The 14,943-nt window shown below is 32.9% G+C and overlaps 1 protein-coding gene across 3 annotated transcripts in view; it reads left to right on the plus strand.

Annotated features, from left to right (window-relative positions):
• RBM46 (RNA binding motif protein 46) overlaps positions 1-14,247 on the plus strand; it is a 64,663-nt gene extending 50,416 nt beyond the window's left edge. The window contains exons 7-8 of one of the 3 annotated variants that reach the window (XM_027866919.1): positions 7,644-7,707; positions 13,521-14,247. In XM_027866919.1, coding sequence (XP_027722720.1) covers positions 7,644-7,707; positions 13,521-13,720 — 264 coding nt within the window. In that variant the 3' untranslated portion in view covers positions 13,721-14,247. Of the gene's footprint in view, positions 1-7,643; positions 7,708-12,402; positions 12,700-13,520 lie in introns of those variants that run through there. The other 2 variants (XM_027866917.1, XM_027866918.1) reach the window with 2 other exon arrangements.
• The last annotated feature ends 696 nt before the right edge of the window (positions 14,248-14,943 follow it).

Genomic DNA, 14,943 nt, shown 5'->3' on the forward strand with positions numbered 1-14,943 from the left:
CATATATTTATATTTCCTGCCCAAGCCTTTTATCCAAACCTCCAGTTTTCCACTTAAAACTGTCTATAACACAAATGCCGTTATTCTGTGAAGAAGAGTGTAGAACTAAACTAATCATCATCTCCTTTAACAAAAAATCCTACCTAAGACTAAATCCTTTTTGTATGCCTTCCCAGTTTTGATCATACTCTTGTCCAGTTTCTTAGGCCGAAATCCTTGGAGCCATTCTCTATTTTCATTATTCCTCATATACTTTGTTATCAAGTTAGTGGATTTTCTTCCCCTTTATAATGTTTTACATCATTCTTTGTTCTCTGTCTCTATTAAACTACACCCTTATTACTACTATTATGTCTGAATTATTCCAATATTCTTACACTGCTACCCCATAATATAATAATTTACAAAGGTTTATAATTTTTTTTTTAAGGCAGTTGGGGTTAAGTGACTTGCCCAGGGTCGCACAGCTAGTTAAGTGTGAAGTGTTTGTTCTGAGGTAAGATATGAACTCAGGTCCTCCTGACTTTAGGGCCGGTGCTCTATCCACTGTGCCACCTACCTGCCCCTCCAACGGTTATCCCTTGGTAATATCTTATCCCTTAGTAATATCTTTTTTTCTGAGTTCCCATTATTACCATTCTGTTGGTGTTCCTTATTGTTGTTCCTAAGAATTTTAAAAAAAAATTCATTAACTAGTCTCCCTACTTAAAATTCCTCCCCAGTCCTGTCCTTTCTGGGATGCTGAAATTACTGTTTTACCCACTGTTTTCATTATGTTATTCCCTTGTTCAGAAATCTTTAATAGCTTCCTGTCCAGCAGAGACCTTAATTTGTCCTCTAAAATCTTGCCCGCCCTTCTCACCTAACACTATCCAACATATATTCTTTGTTCAGGTTTTATTACACTTATCCACACATACAATGCCCATTGTCTCCCTTTTTATTTTGTTAATGCTTGTAACTTTTGCCTGAAAAGACTTTCACCTTTCCTCTCCTTCCATCTGTCCTTTAAGATAGCCTCAAGTCCCAAGCCTTCCTGGACTGTGTTAGCTGATGCTGATCTATCTGTTTTCAGAAATTCTATAGCACTTGTACTATAAACCACACATTTTGACAATTTATTATTTACTGTCTTACGCTCATTGTGATTATTTCCCGTTATTTTTTTCCCTAAATCTTACCTCTCAATTACATTATAAACTTCTTAAAGCATGGTCCATAATTTACACTTTATTTTGTCCTAATCCTACCATGGAATCATGCTATTTGCTATATATAACCTTCATGCTACCAAACACACGGAGTAAGTACTTAGCAAATAGCTGATATGATTTGAGGAGGGATTTCTTTCGTGGTTAGAGGAAAGATGAGCCTATGAGTTTATTAGGAGTATATTAGTAGTAAGCTGTGTTTATGGGAGACATGATGCCTGGTATATTAGAAAGTGCACTGGGTTGGAGTCAAAAGACCTAGGTTAAAGTTTTAGCTCTACCATTTAGCTGTGTTATCACCCATCCCCAAGCTTAATTTTCCTCATTTGTAGAACAGGAATAATAACTTATACTACCTGTTTGTTGTGAGAAAAATTCTTTGTAAATCTCAAAGTGTTATATAAATGTGAGTTGTTACGTGCTGAATAACTAACTATGTTGGTTGGGGTTGCCTAATAAGGCAAAGGGAAAAGAAAGAGTTGGTTGAAGTCGAAGAAGGAGAAAGGAAAAAAAGAACAGTCCCCATATTTAGGGACCACATGTTTACCATCTCACAACTGAATGAAAGATGTAGATGAAGATAAAACTTTTTGATTAGAAAAAAAGCATTTGATTCATTAGAGCAAAATGTGGCCTTAATGGCCAATCCTTACATCAGAATCAATCAAGATTAAGGTAAAACTTAATACAGAAATAGCTGCCTTCATTGTCCTTCTGCCAGAGGTGTTCTCTACTGTGATTGAAGAGATCCAGTGCAGCCTGTCAATTAAGCAGCATTCCCTGTGGATGGTGAAGATCCTCATGTGTTCTTGTTTGCAGCTGATGTAGGGCTAACTGCATCAAGCCCTTGAACATAGCAGAGCCTTCTGGAAGAGAGCTGTGGTTATTCAAAGGAGCTTGAACTAACAGGAGAGGTCAAGAAGAAGAATTTGTACTGTTCGAATGCATTTGGATGGGCACTCTACAGAACTTAATCATTATGTTTATCTGGGACAGAAAGCATAGAAGGACAAATTGGGTCTCGACCTGAACAACAGATTTTTGAAGTATGTTGCATTCTTTTGGGGAAATGATAAAACTCCACAAATGACTTTCTCCCACCACCACTCCCCTTCTACCATCAAGCTTCCTATTATGAAAGCAAAAGCCCATCTTTTCAATACCACCATTCTATTAGTGTTGCTCTATAGCAGAAAAACTTGGAATACCATAGTATCCAGATAATTAAAAATTATAAGCCCCAGCCATGCTTCACTTCGCTCCTGACTCTTTAGTCACCTCCACTATTTCCTTAACAACCTCCTAGCTGGTTGTGTTATATTTTTGTAGGAAACTTTCAAATCAATATTATCACAGATCTTTTTGAATATCATACATAGGGGCACTGTTTAAATGAGTCACAAGTAGTTAAACCAAGTTAGTAGAAATACATTTTTATAATGCTAAGAGGTTTAGAGTACTTTTTTCATTACAACACAGTAAGATGTAGGTAATTACAAGCATTTTTTTACCAGTTTAACAGATGAGGAAACTGAGGCTCAGTGCAGTTAAGCACTTAACCACCGTCTCTTGATTTCAGTTTAATTGTTCTTTCTACTATTACAGATTACCTCCTGAAAAACTTGTTTTTTCTTTGTCTACATCCTGAGCCTAGATCAAGTTATTAACAGTAAAAGTAGTATAAGATAATTAAAATTTTAAGTACAGTTTTAAAAAAAATTATTGCTTCCCTTTGTTTTTTTACACCAAAGCCTTAATTTTCCTTCATTATTGAACCGAACCCTTTCTTGAAAAGAAAAATATTTTAAATCCAATATACAATGACTGTGTCAGATAGCATATATACCATAGTCTACATTCATAGCTTCTTGCCTTTACTTAGATGAAGGAAAGTTTCATCTTCAGTTCCCTAAGGATCAATATTTGTCATTACAATTAATCAGAGTTAAACTGCCTTTTCTGTTTTTTGTTTTTTTTTTTGAAAAAATTTGTTATTTGCATGCATGAATGAAAAAAGCATTTAAATTTTTTTTATTATGTGACAGGTTATGTGTTAAATCCTAAGGCTTAAAAAAAGTGAGGAGGGCCCGTGCACACAAGGAGTTTACATTCTAAGGTGGGGAAACAATGTATATAGGGACATGGTGCCTAAGGAAGGGATTTTTAGTCTTGAGGATCACAGGAATAGTCGATCATTTGGTCAGTTGATATGCTCCTTGCAGAAGCAATGGCTGTATTTTATTGTATTGATTTGATACTGTGCCCAAAATGAGAAATGAAAAGTGGGGAGGGGGTGGTAATTGGTGGTACATGTGTGACAGAACAGATGACAAGTTGGCATGGATGGATGGAAGGATCAGAGAGGAAAGTGGTCTGTGGCTAATCTGGACTAAGTAGGCTAAGTAAGTTTGCACTCAATTATGGCTCAGTCCCAGGATAGGAAGTTCCAGAAGTTATTGGTTTAATTTCCTCAGGGTCTGAGGGCATGGATTCTAGAGGACTGATAAGGTTGTTGTTTCTTGTTAGAAATAAGTCGTAGATGGCAGTAGAGTAGATAGCCTATAGATTACTGGATGAAATGTGAAACATAGTCTAGTGGTCTGGGTCTGTATAGAATATTAGACAAGCGGTGTATGTCAATCTGTTGGGCTTTAATTAGCTTTTCATTAGTTCATGAACATTTTTCCATGTTTCTCTGAATCTTTCATATTCATCATTTATATGGTGGAAATATTTCACTATATTCCTATGCCATAACTTGTTTCCCAACAATCAGTGTGTACCCACTTTTCCCCTAATTGTTGCTCCTTCACAAAAAGTACTGTTATAATATATTACTATGTATGGGACCTTTTCCTGTCTTTGACCTCTTTGGGGGTATTTACCAAGTAGTAGTGGGTCAAAGGGTATAAACAGTTTAATTTAGCATTAATCTCACATAATTCCAAATTGTTCTACAAAAAGTTTGAATCAATTTATGGCTCCATTGGTACTGTTTCAGTGCCTATCTTCTCTTGGCTCTTTCCACATTGACTATACTTCTTTTGATCTTCATCTATAGAATGTGACCATTAGTTTACATATTTGGGACAGTACAAATGGAAGTCCAGATGGATGAGTTGGACCCAGAATAAAAGGAGGGTGGGATAAATTGCCTCCAGAAAATTACAAAACTCCTTTAAAAGTAACCCAGTACTTCTAGAAACAAAGGCTAATCTTAGTATCAATATTTTATTAGTGTGATTTAGCTGTGAGCTATTGGAACATACTATGGTCTCTGAAAAATTAAAAATGAATATCACACAGAGGGCAATAAAGAGGTGCATACCACAGTATAGGAAAAACAAAGAACTTCAAAAAATAATTGGAGCAAAAGATGTCATTAGGAAAATGTATGAAAAAGAAGAGTCTGTGTATGTGGCAGGAGTGAAGGTCTGTGGAGAACCCATGTACTACCCTGACACCTTCACAATATTTGAAAAAGGTAGCAAAGGTCTGGAGCATGTAAGATGTCTCCTTGTGACAAATGTATGGGAGAACGTGGATAACAGTCACAAAGAGAGGCAGGCATGGATGAGTTGTGATTTACAAACCTTGGAGAGAGCAGTCAAATCAATGAGTTCACAAAAACATTTGATTAGTTGAGTGTCATCTGTTGCCACTTTGAGAATTGTGAGGTGAAACTTAAGAAGCTTTTGAATTTTTTGTTTCTATTCCCAGTAATGTGGAACAACTCTTGAACATGTCAATGTTACAGAATTTTGAAAACTGTTCATATCCTTTAACCTACTTAGCTATTAGGAAAAGACTCTTTTTATGTATACCTTAAGTACAATTTTGTAACTTTGAGTCATACTGCTACTTAAATTTATAATCCACAGCTAATATGAACAAAACATTTATTGCCATCTACAACAGTTTCATAAATATTTTAGTATGGGTAATTTAAAATAGCCCATTTTACATATTATTTGAGAGTTTATCCTTCATTCTCCTACACAGGTCTAGACTGAGAGGATGACATTTTTTCTACTATATTCATGGAGGTAGAAAAAAAACCTGAAACTTCAGGATATTGCTATTTTCCTCATTTGGAGTGCATTGGAATCCTCATTCAGTTATTTTCTGTCTTCAAAAGAGAAAATAACAACGTGACAGCTTTGTCTAAGAGTCAGAGAAACATTTCATCTTCATTATTAGTTACCTTTGTCCTTCCTCATTCTTCTACCCAGTAAAACACTCATCTTGTGAGGTTCTGTTTTAAACAGGACCATGCAGAATTTCCTTTCTATCATAAAGTTTTTTGGAAAATAATTGAGAAAAAGGATGAGATTTTCACCTAGTTTATTTGCTTTTTTTCCTAGTTCAAATACTTAAGTGGATCTGTGATCTCATTGATATGCAGGAAGGCTGTAATAACCTTAAATGATATAAGGCATAGCCTATCAATTTCTTCCTTTCTGGTGTGGTTCTTGTCTGTGACCTTCCATAATTTTGTTATAGGAGATCCCACTTGACATGGTTTCCTCATTTTCTGTTGACACAGTCAGGATGTGAATGGAGTGTATGGAATATATTGCTCCCTCCACAAGTCCAGCCCACATTACTTTTCATTCATTCATTTCTTTGATGATAGTCTTCACTTCAGTTCTTCATAATTAATTTTTTGTAATTTGTTCCAGCCTACTTACACCCACTTAAAGCACCTTTCTAGTGTCCTCTAATTTAAGTTTTTCATAGACTGCAAAGTTCCATGACTTGCATCCATACAGCAACACTAGTAAAAGATAGATCTTTGTTACATGGAGATCTTTGTCTCACAATTCCTAAAAATAATAGAAGAGTAGGAATGTTATACTAAAGTTTGAATCTTGTAGAAGATATCAATAAAATTAATCAGAACATTAAAAGGATTTTACTTCTATTAGTCTTTAAGTTAGAGTTCATCCTATTCTGATTCACTCCCTTTTCCACTGGTAATTACTGTGAACAAGTGTAGCAGTAGGATCATTTTGCTCAAAATAATTGTCCTTTTTCAGTTTTTCTTTGCATTATATCTTAACAAAGTATACCATTTCTGAAGTCATTTTTCAAATTTCATTAATTTTAAGATGTTTGAGAAAAGAATGGAGGTATTAATAGAATTATATTGTTTTACCCCTCAAATAAATACCTTGCATTAGATATTGTCAGTCTCTTAATTGATACTAGAAGTTTGGTAGTCACAGATTTAAATAATTTGACAAATTTTTACCATCTTATTTCTGATTTCATATTAAATTAAGAATTAGTAAAGTAATTCCAGAGTCCAAGTGTTAACTACTGTAAACATTAAAAAGAGAGAAAGGGTTCTCTTCCCATACATTATCATCATTTCTACTTAGTGCTTCTGTGGGAAAATCTCCATTAAAACTTGTTTTATAATGTTATTGCCAGTAGCCTAGATTATTATGGTCAAAGGACTGAAGATCTTAATAATTTTCTTTTAGTTCTTTTATTCTTAGGTACCTTTGTTTCATGGTCAGTGTGTAATTCTTTTTGGTTTCTTACAATATCACTGTCTTTTTGTGCATTTTCATTACGTTGTTATATTTGTGAATTTTTAGTAGGGATATTTACCTATTAAAAATCAAAGCTCTCAGGAAATGAAAATCATGTTTCTTGCTAGTTCTATTTTTATAAAGAATATATAAAAAATAAACTTTTATTGATCATCAGACTTCTAAACTAATATAAAATCTTAAGCAAAATTGATTGGAGGAACAATTATACCATGGCTTTTCATAGACATGAAGAGAAAAATCTTTAAGCAGTTGTTTTTTATTGTATAGTATTATTTCCAGTTGAATTAGGTCTTCTGTAGGCAAAGCTTTTAAGTATTTAAGGCAGAGTATCTTTTATTGCCATGAGTATTGAGTACTCAAGCAGTCTAGGCAGTCTTCACTCCTTTTCAAACAGGACAGAACTGTATTTTGTTGTATAATCCAACTGCACTTTATCCTATTTACATATTTCAAATTTGCTATAATAGTGTCTTTTGATATTTGCTTTTAGGAGAAGTCTGAAGCCAGTTAATATCTTTAAGTATTTTTATTCTTTCTTTATCTTACTAGTTTGGCCACAGTTCTTGGAAAGACCTGTAATTTGTACCTGTGTAGAAAAGTTAAAGAGAAAAATTTAATTCTTTTCTGCTAATTTATTTCTTCTTTGGCAGATTCAAACATCGCTTTCTTCTGCAGTTAGTCTCTGTAGTCCTTTAGAAAATATAACTGTTTAACTTTTTTCTTTCTAATTAATTTCTTATTTGCTGCTTAAGTGGTTTTAATTTTTTTTTTTTTTTGTAAATCTGACGCTGTCAGGGTTCCATACACTTCCAGGTTAGGGATAACATCATCCTAAAGATTCAATTCTTTTCTGTCTCCCTGCTTACAGACAGGGAACACAGTCTCTTCAGCCTGGACCTGTGTAGGAGAATTTGGAGAAAATAAATTAAGAGGTAAGAAATATACCACTAGGAATATTTTGTTCTGTTGCTGAAGAAATATTTTACATGATGCATTTGGTTTTTTAAAAGCTAGTATCATGAAAATAAACGATAAAACTGTCAAATTAAGTAAATGCTGATACCTATCTTGCTGTAATCAAATTATATTCTCCTTTTATCATAAAAATTGACTTCTCTTTGTTCTTATTAAACTGCAGGTGTTAATGCCTTTAACATAATTATAAATTATTAGGATTTATTTTACAGCTATCTTTGTGTTTTCAATGCACAATAAAAAATGGACTATGGCAGATTTATTGTAAAGAGCTGAGAGTACATAACAGATGCATTAATATTAGAGCTATCTCTTATACCTTTTAGTATAACTTCCCTCTTGCATATGAAGAAAATAATTCTGAAATCATGATAGGAAAATCAGTAGTAAATCCTAGATTGTGGGATTACTGCACATTTACAGAGTTAAAATTGTGGGGTAGATATTGATGATTGTGATCGTAAGAGCTTAGCTTAGTTTTTATAGTGGTTCCTAGAAAGAAGTGCTACTGTATTTATTTCCATTGTACACACTACTGATTTATATAGATTTTAGAAACAAAATGATATCGGGAGGTTTTTAAGTGACATTGCTTCATCGATAATGAACTCTAGCAGTGATAGATAAATTTTTATATAAATACATAGATATATACATGCACACACACATACATTTCTCCTTTTGCAATCTGAGATATGAACAGTGATTATTTTAATAGTTGAAAGGTTTTTTTCCATTGAATTTGTGTTTTTATTCACAGGCACTTTCTTATCTCCTTAAAGTATCATCTTGATAAAAAACAAAAAGGGGACTTAAAGCGGAAATAAATGCTGGTCTCTTATGTACCTGTTACGTATTATTCAGTCTTAGTCTTTGAAAAATAAATATACCATCTTTGAACCAGACTATAGTTACATAAATTGATAGGCAAAAATAAAATCTTAAAATCTAAAATCAAACCATTTTAAAAGAATTCCATGGGAAATTTTTAAAAATTGAAAAATAAACTTTTAAGTTTGAAAATAAAATAGACATTTTGATTCTAAACCTGTACAGAAATGATTGTTTCTTCAATAGCAAATGTTGTAATACCTAAGTCACAATTTAAAAGGATAGTGATTGCAAGTAATATAGTCTACTGTTTTCCCACACCCCCAGTGAGTATCACTTTAAAGACTACCATGCTATTCTAGAAATTAATAAGAGGAGTTGAAAAATATATTTTCATTTTTAAATAAAATTTCAAAAAAAAGTATTTAAAAGTATTTATGGAGACTTATGGGAACTGCAGTGCTACCTTCAGGAGAAACAGAAACAGAATGTTTCTTCAAATCTGTCACTTGTGATAAAATGTTTGGGAGGTAATAAGTTGTGGGGGGGAAATCTTATAATTTCTTATAAATTGGAGTGCAAGGGAGAGAGTAGTGGAGGTATGTGTGTGAAAATATGCTAGTTAATACAGTGACTCCAAATTATATCTGTCTAAACTCATAAGATGTACCTGAGAATGGATTAGCTAACTTTTATGGGTTGTAGACAACTAGTTAATAGGATACTTTTAATCTGTAATTATGAATAATTGTTACTATACTGTATTACTGTATTATATTACAGTACTGTATTACAGTAAAATCTAGATTATGTTGGTGGAAGGGAGCAATAGCATAGATAATTAAAAATAATTTACATTTGGCTTGGGAAAGCATTTTTGTACTTATATCTTAATACTGTGTTTCTGTTCTGTTAATTCATGACACTGTTAAAACTGTGTTCCCTGGAATGCTAAAGTCAGCATTCTAATAGGAGAGAGAACTATTACAAAGCAAGACAAAATATGATTATTGGATTATAGAAGGTAACTAAGCAGAATGGGGCCATTAAGGAAAATCCAAAGAAATAATTTTAAAAGGAAATAATCTAAAAGAAATGGAAAACTTCCTGTAAGGGGCTGTTCTGAAACACGCCCCCCCCCCCCCCGAAATGCGTACTGTGAGTACAAAAGACAAGACAGTCAATGAACAGAAAAAAACCACAGTTCTGCTTGGCTAATAAGTAAAAATGATGGGAGCTATCACAATAAAGAGGGCATCTTCTCTTGTCCCCAAAGGAAAGATTCTCCCCATGCTGGGGAGAAGATAAGTTTTAAGTTTTAAAGACTATGAATGAGGTGGTCAGAATTATTTGAGGAAAATCATCTAGGGAACTCCTAAATCATTGATAAGCAGTTTAAAAATATATCAAAGTTAGGAATGCAGTTAGAGAATATTAGCAGTCTATTATACCCATGGTATACTCAGGATGTAGACTCAATGGGTTTTTGGTTCAGGCTCCATTAATAAAGATATTAGGAATATTCCTATTCCCAAATTGTCATTTGAGACTGTGGAAAAGTCCTTTCATTTATAAGTTATTAGAGCTAGTGCTGACAAATACAGGGTGTTCTTGATTAAAAATAAAATTGACTATTCAACAGAATTGTGATGGGAAGCTATTCATTTCAGAGACTTGAAGGAAGTCGTGGGTGGAATTGTGGAACTGCTAGGCAATAGTTTGTTTTTACAACTCACCATTTTACTTTAAAATAGATTTGTGTTTTTGGGGTCAGGAGGCCTGAATTCTTGTTTCTGTGACTCTCGGCAAATTTTTAATCTCTAGGTCAGAGTTTTCTCATTTATAAAATGAATGGCTTGAAATCAGATGATCTCTAAGGTCCTGTCTATCTCTAAAATTCTCTTTTGGGGGAGTGTAGGTACTGGTTGATCAAATATGCTAGTTAATTATGTTACACTTAACTATGGAATATTTATGGAATGCCAGAGGGACATTGGATAGTATTTTTTTTTTTTAACATAAAACATCTAAAATTGTCCCTGAGTTGCCTAGAGGTAAAGAAAACTGAGCAGTGGAATTAAGTAACTAAGAATGTAGAGTGAAAAGAGAGTCTAGTAGGCTAGGTTAGTGTATATGAAGACTTTTAACTCATTTATTTGGTAATGAAGTTCTCAAGAATTTCAGGGACTTTGGTGTTGTTTTCTTTCTCTTTAAATTCAGCCTAGAGAAGTAATTGTAGCTTTGAGACTGCAAAACTTTTATGTAGCCCCTAGGGATTCTACTAGCTAAATGATCCTAATAATAATAGGAAATGAATTTATGTTTCTATCCTGATCTAAGTCTGGGTATTTTAATGAATACTTTCTAATCATAATTTTTTTAAATACATCTAGAGCTTCGTCTTATTAGGATGTAAATTTCTTGAGAGGCAGGACAGTTATTTTTGTTAATATTGACTTTTTCATGCTGGTACACAGTAAATTTTTGTAAACTTTTTTTAAATGCCTGTAATTTTTCATGGACTTTCTGCTATCTTTGTAAAGTTCTGAGGAAAGATTTGTTTTGCCCATTCTCATTAGGCCTCATTCAGAGTAAGATGGCAACTGAAGATTACAGGCTTAATTGTGCAATGGGACTCATTCTATAATTTTACCGATGAAACTGGCAACTGGAGATACTAAATGGCTTGTCTAACATAACACTCAGAGGTGGTATAAGCTAATTTAATGCTAGGAGTGAATGCAGTCATTTCCCCAAACGTTCTTAATTTCAAAACAAGAGACATTACTTTAAATGACCTTTTAGTTTGGAAAAAGTGCTGAATATGAAGTCAGAACTTAGGTTCTTACCACTCTGCTCTTTTGCTTTTGAAATCTTGGGCTAGGGATGGGCTGCAGCTTCAAGGTCACATGTGGCCCTTTAGGTCCTCAAGTGCTGCCCTTTGTCTGAATCCTTTAGTCAGAGAGCCACGTTTGAGGATGTAAAGGGCCATATGTGACCTTCAGGCCGCAAGTTCTCCACCCCTGCCTTGGACAAATCACTTATGTAATAGGACTGAATTTTTCCTCTTATAAAATGAAGGGGTTGGATGAAGTTCCTTTTCAGCTCTAAATCTTCACCACAGGAATTGTTTCTCTTTCCATATTTTGTAGTTCATGTTTTCTTAGGACAGAAATGTTATTTTTTTGGCTAAAAGATTTGCTCTTTAAGATCTTTTAGGAATAAACAAGGATGTTTTTGTCAGTAGCCTGATTGATAAAGAAGACTAAATAAAGTATTTTTAAAGTACTTTTTAAATAAGGATATACTATAGAAGAGTAGGTAATACAAAATAAACTTATTTTGTATTAATAGTTACCAGAAGGTAGTTAGTTTTATAAGCTTTTGTACCATTTTGTATAACAATACTACTGATGAGATGAGATTTAAAAAAAATTTACTTTTGAGATCACTTAATCCTAATGTTTGTGTTTAGTGTACCTAGCTTTACTTAATGTAGTTAATTCTGTAACTAACTTTTCAGGAAAGAACTGTTAATCCAAGGGAGACGATAGTACATTTTTCACTATGGTTTTTAGAGGCATCTCATTTTGAAACACAAAAGCAAATCCTTCATTAAATATGAACTTAACTGAAAGGATATTGAACCTGTTGTTATATATTTCTTTATTATAGTCCAAATCATTTCACTTCCTATGTTAATGATGCAGTATGCACGCACGAAATAAAATATTCACAATGAAGTTATACTCTTTATAATACTAAAATCGAATGCTTTGTAAGCAATTTTTAATTTTTGCATTTTTCTTTTTCTTAACTAGGTCCTTTCTGATGTTGCTTGAGCTTATTCTCCTGATGTCGGTCTCATTCCTGTTGGCTAAACATTGTCTCATTGGCCACATTAAGTTAATGCTTATATGTATTTTAGGTGCCTCACTTTATAGTAATAGGAGAATAATACAGTGCAAACCTTAACCTGTGCATTAAATGACCTAATTTGTCCTTTTCTTCCATTCCTAGATAACATCATACCTTTTGGAAATAATACTTTTTGTAGCCTACTTCAAATCCTTTTAGGCTTATCCTACACTGAAGAGCATAGTTGAGTTTTTGGAAAGTTCAGGATTTACAAATTTGGTCTTTGATATGTATCAAATTACAATTAATGATGCAGGAAAATTACTGGAAATAAGATATGTGTTTATTGTGGAATAATAATTTTGCAAATATAATTGTATTTTAAACATTTTGCTTCAACATTTTGATATTTTTCTATGTTATAGGTTGATTATGGTTGACTGAAGTTTTATTTTAAGAGGTGATTAGTTTGATGTGTTTATGTGACTCATAGTACTACAACTTTAAGTTGGTGAGTTAAGAGTTGTGTAAAAGGTTTATAGTAGTATTTAAACATGAAATATTGGTAGTTACTTTGTAAATACCACATATTTCTGTGGTTCAGGGAGATGAGTGGTTCTGTTAGTTAAGTCTTAATAACCATAATTAATAAAAGAAGTAAAAATGAATTGGCCTTTTTAGCTTTTTTCTCTGAGACTATATACCTTAGTTTTAGTACCAAATCTAATCCAAACAAAGCTTCACTGTGGAGCCAAATAAATTGGAGGCTTTCTTTTCCTAAATACAAAAAGACACTTAAGTAAAACTAGTGACCAAAAAAAAAAAAAAAGTTTTTTCCCCCCATAAAAATCTCTGGAGAATTGTGTCAATGAAGGGCAAATAATACTAACTGATAAAAAAAAAAACCTATCAAGATTTGCAGTGTTGTGCAGGCTTAAACAGTCTTTACTAATAACATCAAGATTTTGAGTGTTAGAACATATTATGTTAAAATGTGATTAGTATTTCAGTGCTTTGTCTCTTTGTATTAAATTGTATCCATAAAGATATGCAAAGTAACTGTTCATGTATTTATTTACAGACTACAATTTCCGTCGCAGCTCAGTAAATAGTATTTCCCCTGTTAGTGCCACCCTCTCTTCTGGGACACCCAGCGTGCTTCCTTATACGTCAAGGCCTTATTCTTATCCAAGCTACCCCTTGTCACCAACAATATCGCTTGCTAATGGCAGCCATGTTGGACAACGACTATATATCTCCAATCAGGCCTCATTCTTCTGAAGAAAATGTTGTAAACATTAATGTAAAAATTTCTTTGTAAAACTGACAGATTAAAACACTGTTTTATTTTTAGATTGGGTTTGCACATTTGGTTTGAAAGGAAAAATGTTTATTTCAATATAGTAACCTTTGATACATATGAATATGCATATGTTTATTAAACTTGTCAGAAACAAGTTAAAAAGTTATTCAATGGTTTTCCTTGAATTAGGGTTCAGTAGGCTACTATTCTTTTTAAACTTTTGGATTTTAAGTATTGCCAATTCCTGATCTAAGAGTGGGCAGTAGAACCCAGTGGTTTATGTTAAATGTTTTTCAAATAATTCCTTTGCTGACCAGCATATCTTTAATATTGTAACACATGCAGACAGTAGTTATGTTAGGTTTAGTTACCAAGGATCACTTACAGTGTTGGAGATTAAAACAGTTATTTAACCAGAAGCATCTAACCATTATGTGGCCAGAAAATGATGAGGAAAAAAGATTAAGTAGATTTTATTTAGTAGTAAATAAAAAACAATTTACTATTGTGGTCCTTGAAAATCATTATAAGTATTTTAGTTAACAAATACTTGTTATAAAAATTATCATAATTTTTGCTGTTAATTTATTGAGTTACTCTAGTTATTTTATTTGAGTTTGTGATATTCAATGTATAGTAGTTGGAATAAGTGTTATGGTTTTTTAATGTTGAAATCATGTGTTGTTTAATTTCTGTACTTGAATTCAAACACTTTGACATTAAATTTAACATGTGTCTTTAACATGTGTCTGTTGTTTTAATTTTTTAGATTGCTAAAAATTACTTACATTTCTTGTTTGTTTCTCTTTCAAATTTCTTTACCATTTCTTCTTTGAGAACAGTACAGAACCCTTGCAAGGAAATCACGGTCTATGCATACATAAAATCAATGAATAAACATTTTGTATAAAAATTTGTTGATATTGTGTGAAAGCACAACTGCAATAAACCTCTTTTTAGGGGTAAATAAAAATAGTTTGTGATTGGGCCTTTCTTCATTGGCTGATTACATTATTTTTCTCCCCAACTTCTTCATCACCATTTCTGAAGAATTTGTTGAAGCAGACCTATGATGAAGACCTAATTGGAAACACTTCATTTTCAAAGCAGTATGTTATGGAATTGGAAAGTGGACTTTCTTCAACTCTTCTAAGCCAAACTTGACATTGTTCATGACTTTCAACTATACTTCTAAACTCAA

This window comes from Vombatus ursinus, unplaced genomic scaffold, assembly GCF_900497805.2.
Source record: "Vombatus ursinus unplaced genomic scaffold, bare-nosed wombat genome assembly UNPS02014784.1, whole genome shotgun sequence".
Lineage (NCBI taxonomy): Eukaryota > Metazoa > Chordata > Mammalia > Diprotodontia > Vombatidae > Vombatus > Vombatus ursinus.